Source organism: Piliocolobus tephrosceles, chromosome 4 (genome assembly GCF_002776525.5).
Source record: "Piliocolobus tephrosceles isolate RC106 chromosome 4, ASM277652v3, whole genome shotgun sequence".
Taxonomy (NCBI): Eukaryota; Metazoa; Chordata; class Mammalia; order Primates; family Cercopithecidae; genus Piliocolobus; species Piliocolobus tephrosceles.
Genome location: NC_045437.1, coordinates 21,437,041 through 21,450,684, shown reverse-complemented (window position 1 = coordinate 21,450,684; position 13,644 = coordinate 21,437,041). Strand labels below are relative to the sequence as shown.

Sequence of the window (13,644 nt, the reverse complement as noted above, 5' to 3'; positions counted from 1 at the left end):
TTTATTTATTTATTTATTTATTTATTTATTTATTTATTTATTTATTTTGAGATGGAATCTCTCTAGCCCAGGCTAGAGTGTGGAGTGAAGTGGCACGATCTTGGCTCACTGCAGCCTCCACCTCCTGGGTTCAAGTTATTCTCCTGCCTCAGTCTCCTGAGTCGCTGGGATTACAGGCATGCACTACCACACCTGGATAATTTTTGTATTTTTAGTAGAGACAGGTTTTGCCCTGTTGGCCAGGCTGGTCTCAAACTCCTGACCTCAGGTGATCGCCCACCTCGGCCTCCCAAAGTGCTGAGAATACAGGCATGAGCCACCGTGCCCAGACAGGTAGGGAGATTTTTAAGTTAATGCACATTTACACTACCTGGAGTAAAAACAATGTATACCTAAATATTTAGACTATTGAGAAATAAATAAATAAACAAAGGACATATGATTTATGTATGCATAGAAGTGTGAAACAAATAAAATTGCAAAGACAAAAGGAAAAAAATCGTCAAAATGTGGCTTTAGGTTGTCCCAGAAAGAATAATAGATTTTATACATAGAAATATGTGAAGTAGTAGACAAGTAAAACATTTTAGGTAAAAGCCAGAAAACAAGGATAACATAGAAAATATTTTTTTACAATGCAGGAAATGACAGAAAATTTAAACCATTGTGTCCATATGTGATATATGATGAATATTCACAAATCAAATTTGCTCATTCACCAACTCATTCACCAACTCATTTGGTGAATGAGTTGTTATTGAAATAATTAGTTTTGACTAAAAGAAAGCAAAATATACATGGGAAGAGACCATTACCAAATTTCATCTTTTAGACTACTCTCCTCATTTTTCAGAAGAAAACTAGTCAGAAGTCAAACTTGTAAGGAAATATCGCCAGCTGACTTAAAATTTTCATTGTTTTTGGCTAGGCACAGTGACTCACACCTGTAATCCCAGCACTTTGGGAGGTCGATGCAGGTGGATCACTTGAGGCCAGGAGTTCGAGACCAGCCTGACCAATATGGTGAAACCTCATCTTTACTAAAAATACAAAATCAGCTGTGCCTGGTGGCAGGAGACTGTAGTCCCAGCTACTTGGAGATTTAGACAGAAGAATTGCTTGAACCCAGGAGGTGGACACTGCAGTGAGATGAGATCCTATTACTGCACTCCAGCCTGGGCAGCAGAGTGAGACTTCATCTCAAAATATAAAAAATAAATTTCAATGGTTTTCAAGAGCTGATTTTATAAGGTGGTAAATTTATTTATAATTTAGGAAAAAACTTTTAGTGTTGTTTCTGTCATATTTTTATAAAGTTATTAGGCAGCATCACTGAGAATTTTTTATTTACTATATACCGTTAAATGCATCAGAAATTACATAGATAAAGATAACATAAACAAAGGTTTAAATATTCAATGGAGGTTTTAAGAGATATTAAATGTACTTCATGAAATATATAACAATGAAAAATTATTGATGCCCTTGACATGTTGTGAACTCTTGCCAAAATCTCCAACATGTTTATTATTATGTAACAAGAATAGTGGTTATATAAATCACTTATATTAAAAATACACATTTTGGAGAATCAGAAACCCCAATTATTCTGAAAATCATTAAGCAATATAAGTTGGTTTTGTTCCATAGTCTATTTGGAGTTAGGTTGGTTGGAATTTCCAATGTATTTGCTTTAAAAAATAATGTTGCAATGGACAATTAGTTTTGCAGATATGTATTTATTAAACTTACAAGTAGTAGAACTATACTATTAAACATAATATTTTGTACTTTAATGGTGTGAGCTTTGTAAGAAGGAAGGAAGAATTGGAAAGACAGAAAGAGACGTAATAGGTTTTGCTTTCTTTCTTGGGTGCAGGAGCAGAATCATTTTATGTTTAGTGCCCCATCCCCTTCTAGAACCTTGTCACATCTGCTAATGTCCCTTTTCTAGATGTTTTCATGGATTTTTCTCTCCAATCACTAAAAAGGGAAACTTTCCCCAATTGTGCCCAATCCACTCAATCCTCAGTGAATTGAAATTTGCATCACTCAGTCTAGCTAAAATTAAGAATTCTGAATTATCTGAATTTTAAAATATCTTATGGATCAACCAAATATTGTATCCATTTGGTTGACTTTCAGGCAGCACAACCAAGTCAACAGAAGTGGGCAGACAAAAAGAGGAACTATGTTTTCAATCAGGGATACTACTTGCTTGACCCACCTCATGGCCATTAGTCCGTAACTTGCTCATTTGTACACTGATAGTAGGTTCTACCAGATCAGCAGAACCAATTGTGCATGTTTCTTCTCAACTCTCTGTTCAAGACATCACAATAGTACTTTGATATAGACCATGGTGGGAACTCTTACACCACAGAAATGACTAGATCCTTAAAATTAGGGATTATACCTGTTTTTTCTCCCTATCCCAATATAGTTCTAAAATATTTACTAGGATATAACTGACTGGAAGTTAAAATAATAGTGGGTATCTCATAGTCTTGCCATGAAGATAAAAATTAGTTAAATGTGCTTAGAAAAGTACCTGGAAAATAGAAAGCACTATATAAGTGATGCTGTTATTAAGTGTCTATTCCAGTTAAAGAGTAATTTCTATTTAAAATTTTCTTCCTTTCCTTCATGTTGATATGCATGGATTTTCTAAAAGGGTAATTTCCTGACTATATGAAAGAAGAAAATGAGTTTTTACCTAGGAGTGATGGAAATGACCTCTCTATCCTTGCTGTGCAGCATGGAAAAGACATCTCAGGCCAGGGGAGGAGAATAATTTGGGAAGACCAGTTAGCAGGCATCAGCAGTAACAGAAAAGAAGTGTGAGTTGTTTAGTCTATGATGGTGGTGACCAGGGCCTGTGAAAAATGGTAGCGTGTGGACAGATTTGAGTGATTTTCGGAGGTAAAATAATCAACAATAGCAATGGATTTGCTACAAGGAAGCAGAATCTAGTTCATGGAACTGGAGAGCTAGAAATACTACTTGCTGAGAGAGTGACTAGTAGGAGAATCTTCATCTAGGCATGGCAAGTCTATGATCTCATGTTTGAATATGTCAAAACTGAGACACCTTGGAGATATCCAAGTAATGTTTTGGAATAAGATGATATTTTGCCAAGTATAGTATGAAAACTCAAAAGCTGAATATAGGTTGGAGTTAAAATAAAAAGAATGTTTAGCATAATGATAGTAAATGAAGCACAAGGGAGAGATGAAGTGACCTAGGAAAAGGAAAGACTGATTAAACATAGCTGGCAAAATTGGTTCTTGACCACGTTTGTAAAGTAGAACAGGAGGGAATTTAATAAATCCAGCTCTAAACTCAGAACAACTAAACAGAATCTCTTTGGATGGTCCCTGAACTAGAGCATTTAAAAAATTGTTTAGCTTTTTAGATGATACCAAAATGCAATAAGTTTGAGAATCACTTATCCAGATCTTTTCTGAGAATTCCCACAAAGGAATCTGGCAAGGAGAGAGCTGCAAGGTAGGAGGAAACTATGATAGCAGAGTGCTAGAAAACCACAATTGTAGAGTCTCGGAAGAGATGTGCTTCAGAAAACAGGGAACAGCCAAGAGTGTTGGACACAGCTAAGAAATTGCCACTGGATTTTAGTGGCAAGGAATTCACTATATCTCAGGGGAAACGTTGCTACACAATGATGGCTTCAGTCAGCAGGGTAAGGCTGCTTGTGGAGTGGTTGTTAAGAAGGCACGGGTAACAGTGATTCTCTTGGAAAAGTTCTGTTGGAAAGGGAAAAGAAAATGACGGGGGTAACTAGAATCAGATTTGGGACAAGGCGAAATTTTTGTTAAGATGCTCAAGTATGAGCAGTTTGTGTCTCATCGGGAATATCTCCATTGAGAAGAAAGTATTGAGTGCAGAGAAAACTGATTCTCTAAAAACAGTACCATGTGTACAAATTGCTGGAGCTTAAGAAGAAAAAGTGGAGATGAAGGACACTTCAATTGAAAGAATGCTTACAGCTATAACAAGAGGTTAATATTGAAGTATGCACTATAAAGCTAACACATAATAGATACTGTATAGCAGAGTATGGTCTCAGATCAGAATTTACAATGGAAATATCAGATGCTTTTAAGAATCTTGTAGCTTTCGGTCATAGTAAGGTATTTTGTTAGTCTTTTTCTTTCTTTCTTTCTTTTTTCTTTTTTGGGGTTTTTTTCGTTGTTTGTTTTGTTTTTTTTTTTTTTTTCTGTGTGTGTTTGTGTTTTGAGATAGAGTCTCACTCTGTCCCCTGGGCTGGTGTGCAGTGGCATGATCTCACCTCACTGCAACATCTGCCTTCCTGGCTCAAGTGATTATCCTGCCTCAGCTCCCAAGTAACTGGGATTATAGGCACACACTACCACACCCGGCTAATTTTTGTATTTTTAGTAGAGACAGACTTTCACCACGTTGACCAGGCTGGTCTCGAACTCCTGACCTCAGGTGATTGGCCCGTCTTGGCTTCCCAAAGTGCTGGGATTACAGACTTGAGCCACTGTGCCCGGGCAATATTTTGTTAGTCTTTTAAAGCATGTTTTGTAGAGTGTGAAGTAGAGGGAAAATTATGTGCAGAGGATTTCTTTGGAGAAAGCCATGTGTAGTCTCTATCTACTAAAAGTGAGTGGTGGGATTGTCCTTCCTACTCCTCTCAAGTTTGATGAATAGGGCCTTCCATTCAGCTAACATCAATAATAAACTCTAACATATTTTCCCAGAAAATGAGGGAAATTCCTGGACTGATACCTGTCTCGTGCCGAGGAAAGTTAAAATGTCCTAAAAACAGCAGAGAAAGGAAAAGAGAACAAGGCTGTGTTTGGGAAAGTAATTGTATGACAACAAAAGGAATGGCAAGAAATGAGTAAGCAGAAGGGAAAACCTACCCAGCATTATGTTAAGTCCTGACAAAGAGATTCTCCTTGAAGTGAGAATCTGCATGTGGAGCAGGTCGCCAGAAATCTGGAGGCTGAGGTCATAGGCCATCAAAGGAGAGGTAATGCCATTGGTGTGGCAGCTGCTTCCAAGAGCTGCCCCCAAATGCACTGTGCAACTCCAGAGAAGCAAAAACCACATTATCAAGTAAGAACAGTCCAGTCTCCTAGCTTTGCTGCCTCCAGTGATAAGGTGAAAACACCCCAGGAAAGGAGATGATGAAGAAAAATTTAAAAAATTTGGACAGAGAAAGCCTGCTCATCCATCCAGATCCCAACCCATTGTCCCATCTGCTGCTGGCTCTGATTGGCTTGGAGGTGGGTGGGGTGGCCAAAGGGAGAAGTTTTCATTTTGCATATGGATTGATGCACTAGTTAATGTCATTTATTGGAAATGTCTAACTTCCAAATCTAGGTTTTTAGAATTAAAGTGAACATAGGACTATTATTTAATAGTGAGAAGAAACATCATTTACTCACCATTGTTTTCTTCCAAGAAAAGACAAAGCATACTCCCACAGAAGAAAGTCTAAAGGAACAGCGAGAGACAAATAAAAAAAGTCTGTATTATATCTTACATGTTATGATTGTTCAAACTATGAGTCACACTGATGTGGGATCCTTTGAAGGTTGAGAAGCTGAGCAATCTCCTATGCAATATCATTTTTTTTTTTTTTCTGTGAACTACAAGGCAAGGCCACCACCTGAGAAAGGAAGTAGTAAAGGGAGTAATTAAGCAGATATTTGAGGACAGTAGAGCAGTTCAAAACAGAAGTCACAGAGAACGGTAGTCAGTTACCTTTGCAAATCTGTGTGCTTTTTAAGCAATTTTGAAGGGGCATTCAAAGTTAATGATCATAATTTATAGTAATATCTAACTGCTTCTCTATGGCTTTCCTCAGTGAACCATCCCTCCTCCTTCAGAAAGAAGATAATTATCATCATCAAGAGTTAGGGTTTGCCAAATTGCAGCAACAAAAGGACATGGCCAAGCTATATAGGCTGTAGGTTAATTTACTAGAGGTGTTTCTGTCATTAGAGATGATAGGTCCTAGTGGGAGTTATTGAACAAACAAACTGGTACAACTGGAAACTATGATCGTATCACCTTTGTCAGATGGTTACTTCTCTTTGGAATGTTTTCTATTAGCTGACCTCACAGACCCCAGCGTTACGTTGTCTCAGCTCAGATTCTCAGATTAAACATTGAATAAAATTGTGTAACTTTCCTTTAGATCAATGGTGTTTGTCTAAAATTTTACTTTGTTTGTGTGATTGTTTAATTGACTTCTCTCCCACTAGACCATAAATGCCATCAAGAAGAACACTTGTCTTTTTGTTTGTGTTTTTCCTTGCCATTCCATGATGGAGACCATTAAAAATCGTAGTTGAGTCAAATATCAATAATCTGAGATACAGGAAAATTCAGCAATTAATCTACTATGCAAAGATAATTTTTGAAAGACAATTTAATATCCAGCCTTAAATTTTTTTATTGCGTTTAGCTGCTCAGAACTAGAAAAAGTTCACAGGAATAAATTTCTCCTTGTTCGGAGACAAGAAATATTGCTATTGTTACAGGTAATTTATAAATCTTGATTCATTAATATGATGGATATTGTGTGCATGGCAGTTCTTATTCATGTATATCGTTAGTTAAAATCTAGAATGGGCAATTAGAACATCTTAAAGGTGAAGTAATTTAACCAATCAAGTGAAGCTCTAGTGCCAAATACTTGACACATAAAAAACTATGCCCATCTGGCCGGGTGCGGTGGCTCACGCCTGTAATCCCAGCACTTTGAGAGGCTGAGACGGGCTAATCATGAGGTCAGGAGATCGAAACCATCCTGGCTAACACGGTGAAACCCTGTCTCTACTAACAACACAAAAAAATTAGCCGGGCGAGGTGCCGGGCGCCTGTAGTCCCAGCTACTCGGGAGGCTGAGGCAGGAGAATCCCGTGAACCCGGGAGGCAGAGCTTGCAGTGAGCTGAGATCCAGCCACTGCACTGCAACCTGGGCGGCAGAGCGAGACTCCGTCTCAAAAAAAAAAAAAAAAAAAAAAAAAAAAAAGTCCATCTTAGCCTCATCCTGGGAATGAGCAGCAGTGGATGTTTCTGCTATTACTGAGAGATTCCATTCACCATATGTTTAGTATGCTTGACTAAAATCCAGCTTGAATCCAGCTTTGTTATCAGGATAGTTCTTCCTAGTGGACAATATTTCTATTACTTTAATTTGGGCTTATTGAAAATATAGCTTCAGGCTTTTAAGGAAATAGAGGGCATAACATGTTCTTCCACCACCAAAACATTTTTTTCTTCCTGAATCCTCCAATTTTCAAGATATGGGAAAATATTTCAATTAAAATTAAAATGACTTTTTAGAACTCTTTTAAGGTCTTTCTTTCTTTCACCTCCACACCTCTATAGACAGTTTCCTGTTGGCTATTGCCATTCTGATAGGAAAAATTATAACACGTATAGACTATACAAATATTATTATAAAGTTAACTAGTAATAATAGATTATACTGTATGAGTTTCATACACTTTTGTATAAGTGACTTTCAAAAACAAATCTATAATGTAGATATTATTATACTAATTTTACAGATCAGGAAAAGAGAGATATTTTAAAAGATGAGCAAAACAGGGATATTTAAAATATTTTGCTCAAGGTCACAGAGCTACAGCAACACAATTTCTATAAAGTTCCTTTTTACTCACACAATATGTTGTTTACTTGTATTTCCTTTTCGTGTTGTTTATGTAAGGTGAAATAATTCTGTGTGATATATATTTAAGACATTAAAAAAATAAAATATTGATACAACACAATTTTATTTCTAAGCCATTAGAAGGTAAATCACTCACACAAAAAGTATGCAGGATCATTTGAACAATCTAATGGTTGAATTCAATTACTGAATCAATAGTTCAGTGCTATATATAATTTTTTGAAGTTTAAATTGAAATGTAATATTTCAAATCATAGTCTATTTAGTTGGTCTCAAATGTATGTTTTTGAGTTTTTAAAAATGTTTAACATTTTCATCAATTTGAAATAATTTGTTCTTAAGCCCTCCAATATTTCTAGTATTCTTGTATTATTAAATATGAATTATATTTGCATTAGTTACTTGTATTTAGGTAACTCATTTGCAGCTGAACATCAACTTCTTTTTTTTAGTAACTTTAGAATTATTGTTACATAAAGATAAAATAAAATGTATTTCAAAACTGAGTTTGTAATGGATTATTTTATCTTCTTTTTAACTTGCTACTGGTATTATTGAATGCTGTGATATTTTTAAGGTCATTCATTCACTTAATATATTTGTTCAGGTCCTATAATCTTTATTTTTAAGTGAAGATCTTCATTTATGTTTTGTCAAGTAAATATATTTATTTTGGTGTTTTCATCAGTATCTGGAAATTTCCTGCAATAAACACAAAAGGAAGGTAAATGTATTTTACATCCTTTTTTTTTTTTTAAGTAGCAATGCATGTCCTCTATCCCGCAACCCACAGTTTAAGTCCTAATCAGTATCTTTTCAAATGACATAGTTACTGAGAGGATACTTACGTAGCTTATAACTACCTGCTTTTTTTTTCTACTCTTGGAACTAACAGGGAATATTATATTTAAGAATTTGATCATTATAATTAATTCACTGCATGCCATTTCCTCCTTCTCCATGGGAAAATGGAGATTTTGGTGAAGCATAATATGTATATTTGATGAATAGGTAAATATATATTTTTATTGACTGTGGACAATCTCTTGTCACCTGTTTTATTTCTCAATTCTTGTGGTACAGGTAGTGCCATTAAGATGTTTCATATGCATCAAAAGTAGGACGCCTAAAAGACGATGGTGGTGTAATTACACAGTACATCATGAACAATCCAACTTTGGCACAGCTGAAGATTACTTCACAGTTTTGAATTAATCTGAATGACCTCAGTTTTATTGCTGTTGAGATTCTAGAAATGATAAAATGTCAAGTCATTGAAATAAACCGACAGAACCTACACAATCTGACATGACAAATGCATAGTTTCTCTGACTTGTTCCATATTCTGCAGACTTTATTACCAGCTGTAATATTTTATTAATAAACACTTGTCTTAATAAACGTGACTTCCACCTTACTAAAATGTATGTCTGCTATGTAAAGAGTAGAAAATCCATTGCTCTGTATATTTGCATTTCACACGCACTAAAACTTAACGCACACAAAAATGTAAGTGGTGAATTATTGCTTTACTTTTATTTCATCTTAATTTTGAGGACATGCATGTAGTGGAATACTAGTAAATCCATTATTGGACAATGCTATGCTATTATTTCAGTTTATCACAAGTTTTTCAATGCCATTAGATAAAAATGGAATTTGTTGGCATTCTCTATGCTGACAACTTAAAACAAAACACCCTATTTCACTTACATTGATAGAATACTACAAAGAATAGCTGTCTTTACATTTATTGTTACTAGCCCCATAAAATGTTCTTTTATAAAACATAAAGTTCATATCTCAGCATATTGTCTTGAAAAGGGGGATCTTTCATCTGCAGTTTGAATTATCCAGTGCCCTTTGGAATACCTTTCAGTGCTTTAATTTTCCCCCCACCTCCCACCCATATTGGAGGATCTCAACTGTGGCTAAACTCTTCACCTTCACTAACTATAATCCCTTAGAGAGGACTCCAGGCTCTATCATTTTCATCGATGTATAATTCTCTTAACTTTTGCTTTTAACCATTCAAATGCAAATGTAAAGCTAACTCATAAACCTAACATGCAACTTGAATTGGCTCTCATTGAATGGATTGGATGGAATAAGCTGAAATGTCCCCAGCCCTTTAAGTGAGATGCCCATGAGTTCCTAACATTCCCATACTACTCCTCTCCTTATGACTCTAGCTGTTTCACCCTTACCACCCCCAGGGCTGGCCACATTTGAAGTTTGAAATCCACTATACTCGACGGCTCCCTGCCTCTCTGAACACTTGTTCAGCTATTTCCTGGATGATGTTTAGCCCTAAGTTTCCTACTAAAAGTCCTGATCAAGAAGGATTTCTAGTACACTATTCAACATAGACCTCCATTTCTCTCTTTTATTAGAAAAAAAATTTAGACGTTTTCTAACACTCATTTATGAGCCTTGAGTTTGGGCTATGACCCATCATACTGTGAGTTCAAAGCTTTTGATGTTCCTTCAGATTCTTCATCACAATCACACAACAAGACGCAAAAGATACAAACACAGTTTCTGATAAGTCGTATTTTCATTTAACGGGCACTTAGGAAGAAAAAAAAAAGAAAATGAAAAATTACTCACACGTTCTGTGCCTTGTCCTTTTTCTGGGGAATTTGTCCTTAAGTTTAGTACAACTGTAAAAACTTTGTCACGTGCTTTCTTGCCTCATTAAACAGAAGTTCAGGGACCCTCATATTTCCTATTATCTCAGGAGTGCCTCACTAGGATCAGGTTTTAATTTATCTATTAAGAAATACTTACACCCTAAGAAAGTAGTTCCAAAAGCCATGTAATTAAATCTATTTGAAATCGGATAGATTCTTCTTGAATATCTGGCTTTATCCTTCTGGGAGAAAATAGGAATGCCATGTAACCCATTCATTTGTTTTTCTTCTTTGATTTGATTGCCTCAAGTTCAATCACTGCTTTAAGTTCAGCAAACATTAAGTATCCCTAAATGACAGTTACTATGTTAAGTGCTTAGGAAATAAATATAAAACAATAATCGTAGCCTATGAGAAGTTACTACTTTGATCAATTAATATGACTTTTCTTAACTGAGATTTCTTCATAATATCTATGTAACACTTTAGCATTGTGACTTGGAGGGAGTTTTTTGTTGTTGTTGTTGTTGTTAGGTCTATAATTTTTTTTTTAAATCTATTTAAACTTTTAAGTGCATTTTTTAGAAAGACCCCTCATATCCTCTTTGAAGGCAGATATACTATGAATTAACTAAGCTGATTATTTAAATATAATTCTTATGGACCACTGTAAAGTATCATTTTGTCTTGTATGTAAAATAAACAAATTTTAGTTGAGTATTTAGCTGTCTTGAGACCAAATCACATATACGTTCCATGGAGATAATATGTTGGACTTAAATACGGCTGGTCTGCATATGCAAGACACATGGTAGATATCATTTTCTGGGGGAAGGAAGGAAGATGGGAGATTTAAATGTTGCCCACACTAATGAAATTACCAAGTTTTGAAACTGATTGTGAAAGAACCATAGGACCTCAAAAATAATTGGAAATCAAAAATAAAATATCTGGCAGAATCTCTACAAGATGTGATTTTTTCTCACACTTTCCTGGAGAAAATAACTGTAATATTGTAATATGATTTTTTAATTAACTTCTATGCAACAGACATTTTTAGTATCTTCTTAATTTATTTTCCATAAATGTAACTAAAATTCTAAAAGAATGAATCACCACAGTTGATTTACCCATGGGAAAGAGCCGTTCTAAATCCAGTAAGAGAAACTGAAAGTGGAAGTACCAATATCAAAATGGAAACTTTAGATTTTTGTGTTTAGTTTTGTTTTTTAATTTTTATTTTCTCTCATTTCTTTTCCTTATTTTAATTTGAACAGACTGTTGTTAAACCCATTAATATTTGCTTTAATGAAATATCAGTAAAAGAGCATGTTTTTACATCTTTCTTGTGTGTCAGACCTTTAAAAATTCTACAAAACCTTAAAATCATGTCTATTTTTTTTTTTGCAGAGTATTACAATTTTTCATGATTCTGACATGTTTTATCTATGTTTTGCTGATTCAGTATAAATTTCATTACAATATGAATGCTCCATCTGGTGGTAAAAATAAGCATTTTACTTTTTTTTCTTTCTTAATGCTATTAAAAAACTTCAGGAGATAGAAATTTATAATTTAAAATATCAGTAAAAGTATATAGAAGGTTGACAAGTTAAAATTTACTAAATATAAGCTGAATTTTAGTCTTTAATATACTATATTTCAATCTATCATCTACTAGAATTTTGGTTAACTATACAGATTATCATTTTACAGGTTATTTTTAGTTAATTGATGTATACTTATTGAAGTCATTAGTTTTAGGAAATATGACCTCGACTTTATCTATCTATCTATCTATCTATCTATCTATCTATCTATCTATCTATCTTCTATAACTTTTCATCTATGTCTTGCAATCTGTAGTATTAGTACTAACTAATTTCATGAATAGTCCCACCCTCCCATTTGACATGTGGTACACTTTTATGCCATATAAGTGTGTAAAACAAGTCCTGCTAATAATTTCACTTTAGCATGCTCTACTATTTATAATGCCCAATTAAAATTCTAGAGCAGCACATATTGAAGAGAAAAGTGAAATTATTACTCCTAATCATAATCCTAAACGTGACAGAAAATTGCCTTTTCATTTTGCACTACAATTTTCTAAATGTGATTTACTTTCAGTAGACTCTATTTTTCAAGCCTTGTAATCTTACTATATCTCTTACTAACCCCACTGTCAATTTGAATTTTATATGTCTTATCAGGCATCTTCCACCTGAAAGTTCCTGAGTCTTCCCCTATTGGCTCAGCTATTGGAAGAATAAGAGCTGTGGATCCTGATTTTGGGCAAAATGCAGAAATTGAATACAATATTGTTCCAGGAGATGGGGGAAATTTGTTTGACATCGTCACAGATGAGGAAACACAAGAGGGAGTCATCAAATTGAAAAAGGTATATATCTTAAAGAAGATAAAAAATAAGTGTTGAAAATGACAAGTAATTTTAATTTTCCTTCAATTAGCAATAGAGATGACCCTTGAACAATGTGGGAGTTAAAGGTACTAATAGTCCATGCAGTCAAAAATCTGCATGTATCTTTTGGATCCTCCAAAATTTCAGTACTAATAGCTTACTCTTGACCAGAAGCTTTACCAATCACATAAACATTTGACACATATTTTATATGTTATACATAGTATATACTGTATGCTGTATTTTTTTTTTTTCTTTTTTGAGATGGAGTCGCAATCTTGTCACCCAGACTGGAGTGTGGTGGTGCGATGTTGGCTCACTGTAACCTCCGCATCCTGGTTTCAAGGGATTCTCCTGCCTCAGACTCCTGAGTAGCTGGGATTACAGATGTGCACCACCACACCCGGCTAGTTTTTGTATTTTTAGTAGGGATGAGATTTCACCGTGTTGGTCAGGCTGGTCTCGAACTCCTGAACTCGTAATCCACCTGCCTCAGCCTCCCAAAGTGCTGGGATTATAGGCCTAAGCCACTACACTTGGCCGTATATACTGTATTCTTACAATAAAGTAAGCTAGGGAGGAGAAAATGTTATTAAGAAAATCATAAGGACAAGGAAATATATTTACTTTTGTTAAGTGTTAGTGGATCATCATAAAGGTCTTCATCCTCATCATCTTCACATTGCTGAGGAGAAGGAGGAAGAGGAGGGGCTGGTATTGCTGCCTCTGGGATGGCAGAGGCAGCGGCAGAGGAAAATCTACACATAAGTGGCCCTGCACAGTCCAAACCTGTGTTGCTCAAGAGTCAACTGTATTTTAAACCAAAAAAAAAAAAAAAAAAAAAGAAGACCTAGTGATGCTGAGTATTTACTTCTATAGGTGCTATTATT

At 35.1% G+C, this 13,644-nt stretch overlaps 1 protein-coding gene across 3 annotated transcripts in view; it reads left to right on the top strand.

Annotated features, from left to right (window-relative positions):
• CDH12 (cadherin 12) overlaps positions 1-13,644 on the top strand; it is a 494,468-nt gene that overhangs the window by 405,691 nt on the left and 75,133 nt on the right. For all 3 annotated transcript variants that reach the window (XM_023218204.1, XM_023218206.1, XM_023218205.1), the window contains one exon: positions 12,546-12,733. In XM_023218204.1, the coding sequence (XP_023073972.1) occupies positions 12,546-12,733 (188 nt within the window). The remainder of the gene's footprint in view (positions 1-12,545; positions 12,734-13,644) is intronic.